Source organism: Podarcis erhardii, assembly GCF_964252035.2.
Source record: "Podarcis erhardii genome assembly, chromosome: 7".
NCBI lineage: Eukaryota > Metazoa > Chordata > Lepidosauria > Squamata > Lacertidae > Podarcis > Podarcis erhardii.
Window position 1 is genome coordinate 81,629,634 of NC_138511.1, and position 6,349 is coordinate 81,635,982.

At 47.0% G+C, this 6,349-nt stretch overlaps 1 protein-coding gene across 2 annotated transcripts; it reads right to left on the reverse strand.

Moving 5' to 3' along the window:
- Positions 1–426: 426 nt before the first annotated feature.
- LOC309346102 (adenosine receptor A2b-like) lies at positions 427–4,454 on the reverse strand. 2 transcript variants are annotated; one of them, XR_014158393.1, is made up of 3 exons: positions 3,622–4,454; positions 2,213–2,519; positions 427–1,502 (listed from the first exon to the last, which is right to left on the reverse strand). XR_014158393.1 is itself a non-coding variant. In XM_081869797.1 (2 exons), the coding sequence occupies exons 1-2, from the start codon at positions 3,945–3,947 to the stop codon at positions 2,267–2,269; spliced, it is 579 nt and encodes a 192-aa protein (XP_081725923.1). In that variant the 5' UTR covers positions 3,948–4,454; the 3' UTR covers positions 427–2,266. The 2 variants fall into 2 exon arrangements, 1 of the variants encoding a protein (XP_081725923.1); XM_081869797.1 differs by having other exon boundaries at positions 427–2,519.
- Positions 4,455–6,349: the final 1,895 nt, after the last annotated feature.

Below are 6,349 nucleotides of genomic sequence, written 5' to 3' on the forward strand. Positions count from 1 at the left end.
TATTCAGAGGCAGCATCGCTGCTGGGCATTGTCAGGTCTGCCACACAGGAAGGACCTCACGGTCCATTCCCAGTGCCCTCTGGCCCTGCTCCTCCTGCTTTCCTGCTCTCTAAGGAAACAGAGAAGGAGGAAGAGCTTCAACCTTGCCTTGCCCTCTCCTCCTGGGCAGTGGTGTAGATTGGACCAAGGGGACAGGCAGGGACATAGTTATGGATGGTGGTTGGTGGGTAGAGCTGGCCCTACCAGGGGGGCAGAGTGTAGCAACCGCTTCAGGGGGTAAATGCTGAAGGGTGGTCAGTGGTTAGAGCTGTGTGGACTGCCCCACATGCCTGCAGGCTGCATACTAGCTGCATACACACTGCACAACTAAAGCACATACCGCAAAGAATCCTGGGACCTAGAGCATTGCATGCACATGGTGCTTTTCCATTTTTCTTTCCAATTGGCATTCAACAAGTGACTGGTGAATCTGGCAATTTCGGTTTCTCACTTTTCTACTCTTTTAGGTCAGTTCTCCACATTTCCACATCAGTCTGCTCTCTATATTTACATCTTCATGAAAATCGACAGCAATTTAATGTGAATTTCTCCTAATACATCTCTGGATGCAATTTTGCCCAGCAAAGACATTTTTTTTCTAAAGCAATTCCCTTACATAATACATTTTTTGCAATATACATTTTTATGCACACTTTACCCTGGCATATACAATTTTGTACACATCGCTGGGCTGGAGAACTGCAAACTCCGAGAAGTGCAGATTTCAAAGGACAGCTGCTTCAGTGCACAGATTGTTTCAGAAAATGCAAATTAGGTAGGTTTGCCTATAAATGCAAACTGAACCGAATCTCTCCCATGCCCAGCATTCAACATATTGTGGCTACTGATTAAGTCTAGTCCACATTGGGCTGGTTTTGGAGTTTTTTGCCCAGATTGTTGGTGGTTTGCTTGTTTGCTTTTAGCAAAAAAAAAAAGTCATTCTGTAAAACCTCAAAAGAGTTCCCCTGAGCATATTAATAGCTCGCCTCCTGTTACTCAGGCTGCCTACATACTAACAATTACTGTGCACTCACTGCAGTTCGTGCTGGGTTTTTAATCTTGTCTTGGCAGAACCTGCATCCAAAATGCATATGTATCCTGTTGATTGGCATCTATCGGTCTTGGGGAAACAATGGAGGAGTTCGTCTTTGTGAATGAGGTCAAACTCTTTGACGTTTGCAGTGCCTACTCTGGCTGTAGAGGCCGATACAGGAGTGACATGTTTTGTTGCAGCTGGGGCAGATGAAGGCATCCAGTTGTGCTGCTGCAGATGCACCATGGTGTTTCGCAGTCAAATCGTGTGCCCATAGACCAGAGGAGAAATGATCACTGGGACTGTACTTCATTATAAAAGGCTGCTGTTGGCTGCGTTGTTTCTCAAACCAGCTTCACACCAACTGGAGTCATAGAATCATAGAATTGTAGAGTTGGAAGGGACCCTGTGAATCATCTAGTCCAACCCCCTGCAATGTAGGAATAAGTACTTGTCTATTACTTGTCTATCCCATACAGGGATCAAACCTGCAACCTTGGCATTATCAGCACCACACTCTAACCTACTTAGCTATCCAGGCATGCTATAAGTCCTTGAAGCCATTCCCAATTTGTCTGTAGGCAAGGTGGGAACACCTTTGCAAAGGGTAACGTGAACCCGCCCTCAGTGGACCTGTTTTTGGCTTTGTTGTTGTCGGCACTCACCACCTTAGTCTGCTATTAGAAGGAGTGGCTCTCTGTCTTCCTTCAGGCCTGGGGATGGACTTTGGGGTTGGGACAAAAGCAGGCCTTCAGCCTGGGCCAGTGCAGAACACGGTGGAGGAATACAGATCGGAGGGCTAGCCCAAAGTCTTTCTTCCTCAGGGCATAAACTAGTGGGTTGGCCAAGGAATTCAGGTGAGAGAGCAACACAGCCAGGCGGTTCAGTGACTCATAGCGCTGGCAGTCGGGGCACAATAGCTGGACACAGTAAATGACATGCAGCGGGATCCAGCAAATGCAAAAGACGCCCACCAAGAGGAAGAGGGTGCGGGCCATCTGCAACTCCCTTTTCTTGCCTGGCCAAGGAGCCTGCGACTGGAAGTGGCCGCGGACTACCCGGAAGATGTCAGCATAGATGCCCAACATGGCAGCCAAGGGCAGCAGGGTGCAGATCAGGAAGTTAAAATAGACCACGTACTCAGGGCTGAAAATGGAGGTGAAGGAACAGAGGCCCAGGTGTCCGCTGTGGATCTCAGAGTAGCTGAGGTTCTCTTGGCGTGGATAAGACCTTGGAGAGGAAGCCTCCATAAGGCAGGTCGCGGGCGATGATGACGAAGGCCGTCCTCTCGGAAGGGAAGCTGAAAGGCAGCGTCTTGTTGCTGGTCTCCACATAGTGCTGGAAGCGGTTCCAGCCCATCATTGGTGAGAGACCTATCAGCAGAGACAGCAGCCAGCAGAAGATCACAATGATCACCATCCCTCCCTTCTTCACGTGCATGGTGTAGCTGTCCAGAAAATAACCCTTGTGAGTGTCATGTGACTGTGGAGTCAGGTGTCATTTGTCTATGGTCAACAAACAAGTGTTGCCTCCATTAGTAGCTCTTCCATTGCTACTCTAATCACATCATCTAAAAACATTCTTTAGACAAGGCTACCCAGATGCTGGGGGACGCGGGTGGCGCTGTGGGTTAAACCACAGAGCCTAGGACTTGCTGATCAGAAGGTCGGCGGTTCGAATCCCCGCGACGGGGTGAACTCCTGTTGTGCGGTCCCTGCTCCTGCCAACCTAGCTGTTCAAAAGCACGTCCAAGTGCAAGTAGATAAATAGGTACCGCTCCGGCGGGAAAGTAAACGGCGTTTCCGTGCGCTGCTCTGGTTCACCAGAAGCGGCTTAGTCATGCTGGCTACATGACCCGGAAGTTGTACGCCGGCTCCCTTGGCCAGTAAAGTGAGATGAGCGCCGCAACCCCAGAGTCGGCCACGACCGGACCTAATGGTCAGGGGTCCCTTTACCTTTACCTTTACCTTTACCCAGATGCTTAGAAAGTCAGGGTAACTTTAACCTGTTTTAGTATTTTAACTTTTGTCATTTTAAAGTACGGCTGTAATTCTTTCTTGATTTTACTGTTTTTATCTTTTTGTAAACTGCTTTGAGGGTTTTCTTTTTGCAGTCAAGTCGTGTATAAATTTTATGAAATGAAATAATTATATATTCATATAGATTTTGAACTGTATTTTTACTGCTTCTTTTATTTCTTGAGTTTTATTGTTACAAGCGGAATTCTATGCAATGCAAACGGTAACACAGTAAAATACAAAATGAGAAATAAAAGAAGCAATAAAAATGCAATTACAAAGCAGATAGCATCGAGCACAATACATTGCCATTGCTACAACTGGCAGAAAAATCATTTGAGTGGTCCACCAGAACCATCAGCAATTTTCAAATGGTCCATGGAGGAAAAAAGGTTGAGAACCACTAGCATAAATGATGCTCCAGCATTTGCAGAACCCCTAAGAAGTTGGTCATGTGCATAGATCTTGTTGGCTCACATGCACTAACTCAGTTTCACAGGCTGGATGCTGAAGAAAGAGCCTTTGGCTTACCTGTTGGGCAGCTTGATCTTCAGGTGGGCGTTGATGGCAATGACCAGCAGGAGGAGGATGGAGAACTGGGTGGTGACCAGTGGGAAGCAAGTGAGGAAGAGGCACGTGTAGAAACAGAGGACGTACTCCATGCTGAGTACCATTGAGAAGGGGATGGCCAGGGCTCCCACACCAAGGTCGGCCACTGCCAGGCACACAATCAGGTAGTTGGTGATGCATCTCAGCTCCTTGTGCAGGTAAACAGTGGCACAAACCAGCAGGTTGATGGAGATAATGGCCACTGCCAGGACCCCCTCAAGAACCACGAAACCAAAATACATGTCCATGAAGGTTGTTGTTATTGTAAACTGCCTTTCACCGGACAGCACAGTAATTCTGTTGTCCCTGCAGAGGAAGGTCCTCCTTCAGCAGAATGGTTCCCACCAGGAACCAGGCATGGGACAGTTTCTTCTCTTTGATCTACATGGAACATCAAGGATCCATGTTCAGACATCATTCTCTGTGTGTCTTATGACACATCCTTCCCTTATGTGGCAGTCCCAGCTCTGCCCTGCTATCGATAATCTGAACCTGTCTCTGTTTGCTGAGCGTTCTGCTAGCAAACAGATCAGATCAGCCCAGGCACAATATGGCTTTTTATGTGGATCATTTAATGCTCGTGGATTAGGGAAGCACGTCTCTGAGGTAAGGCAATCAATGCGAGAGCTTAAATGAAATGGGATGTGTGGAAGCAGTGGCAATACAAACCACACACACGCACAAATGTATTACAGATGGGAATTATCAGAGCTTCTCATAGCATCACAGCATGGTAGAGTTGCAAGAGACCACAAGGGTCATCAAGTCCAACCCCCTGCAATGTAGGAATCCTTTTGCCTGATGTGGGGCTCAAACCCACAACCCTGAGATTCAGAGGCTCACGCTCTATTGACTGAGCTATCTCTTTTAGAATTCAGAATACCCACAAATCTAGGCATCCACACTTCAAATGTGTCCAATGGGAAATGTAGAGTGGAGTCTCCCGTCCTCGCAGATGGCTCTTAGCTTTTCACATGCTCATTCACACAGACACACACATATTTATGTATGTTTACGTTCCCCAACTAGTGATGTATGGAAGTGAGAGCTGGACCATAAAGAAGGCTGATCGCCGAAGAATCGATGCTTTTGAATTATGGTGCTGGAGGAGACTCTTGAGAGTCCCATGGACTGCAAGAAGATCAAACGCATCCATTCTTAAGGAAATTAGCACTGAGTGCTCACTGGAAGGACAGATCGTGAAACTGAGGCTCCAATACTTTGGCCACCTCATGAGAAGAGAAGACTCCCTGGAAAAGACCTTGATGTTGGGAAAGATGGAGGGCACAAGGAGAAGGGGACGACAGAGGACAAGATGGTTGGACAGTGTTCTCAAAGCTACAAACATGAGTCTGACCAAACTGCGGGAGGCAGTGGAAGACAGGAGTGTCTGGCGTGCTCTGGTCCATGGGGTCACGAAGAGTCGGACACAACTAAATGACTAAACAACAACACGTTCCCCAACCAGCACTGTTTGTGTGTGTGTGTGTGTGTGTGTGTGTGTGTGTGGCCTTGACCAAGATACAAATAAAAAATTATTATTAAATTTATTATTATTGTTCGCCCCAGCTCTCCTCACTCACTGCTGCTCCCTTGCCCAACTCCATCCAGCCTTTTCCCTCCCCCATATATGACTGCCAGCTTCCTTCCTTCTCTTTACCTCTCTGCCTCATTGCTTCTTCTCTTGCCCATGGTCTTTCCCTGCCTGCCATTGTTGCTGCTGCTTCTGTTACCTCCCCTCCATCATCAACCCCATTGTTTTCCTTAGGGTTACATTAAATGGCCAGTGAGTTCGTACTTTCCCACTTTGCAGTGCACAGAAATCTGCTTCTTAGCACTTGCCACAGACTTGGAGGCCTGGATAGCGATGGAGCACCCTCCTCCTTCATGAGCAAATTCAATCTGTCCCCGATGGCTATTCACTAAAATCAGGTGCGCATCTAAATTGGAACCTCATCCATTCTGGCCATTTCCCAGAATGAAATATGGCACATCAGAGGGGGAAGTATAGGACATCGGGGAAAGGAAATGCATCAGTACGTCAAGCAAGCTTGTTAGGAGATTGTCAATGTTCTCTGGTCTGCACAGATTGCTAACTGCCCTTCTTGGAAACAGGAGACCCATTAGAAGAAACAGGATAATCCCGCTGCCAAAATTGGAAGGGGTAGATATTTATTTATTTTTGTAAGCAAAGCAATCTCATCTCTCACCAATTCCCCATTTCTTAGTTCTTCATTTTATATTAATGTTGCGAGCTTTTCTTGTGCTCATTAAAAATCACAGGAGCACCCCGCTGGGGAGTTTGCGAGGCACATTGAAATAAACGGAATGTGACATAGCCATAAATGCTTTCCCATTTGCTAACTCACTGCACTCAATAAGTTCCCAGTGAACAAGGCCTGTTGTTCCAGTTTGCCTCATCCCTTGGAACCAGGAACACAGGGAATTCAAGAACAATGGATTTCCTTCCCCAAAAGATGTATCTTCCCATTTTGTCACAAAGTGCTGCTGCACTGCTATTAGCTGTGCAAGGTGCACGGCAGCAACACCTAGTGACAGATAGGGAGTATGACAAATACTATAGCGCTGTATTTAAAACATTGGCCAAAGAAGGAGAAGGAGTGAAGGGTGTAAATATTATAAAAGCCTG

Bases quoted from the DNA above. Each gene is read 5' to 3' on its own strand.
- LOC309346102 (XM_081869797.1), bottom strand. From the start codon at position 3,947: ATGGACATGTATTTTGGTTTCGTGGTTCTTGAGGGGGTCCTGGCAGTG. The intron at 2,520-3,621 runs GTAAGCCAAAGG...TTTTCTGGACAG, and splicing joins AAGATCAAGCTGCCCAACAG to CTACACCATGCACGTGAAGA.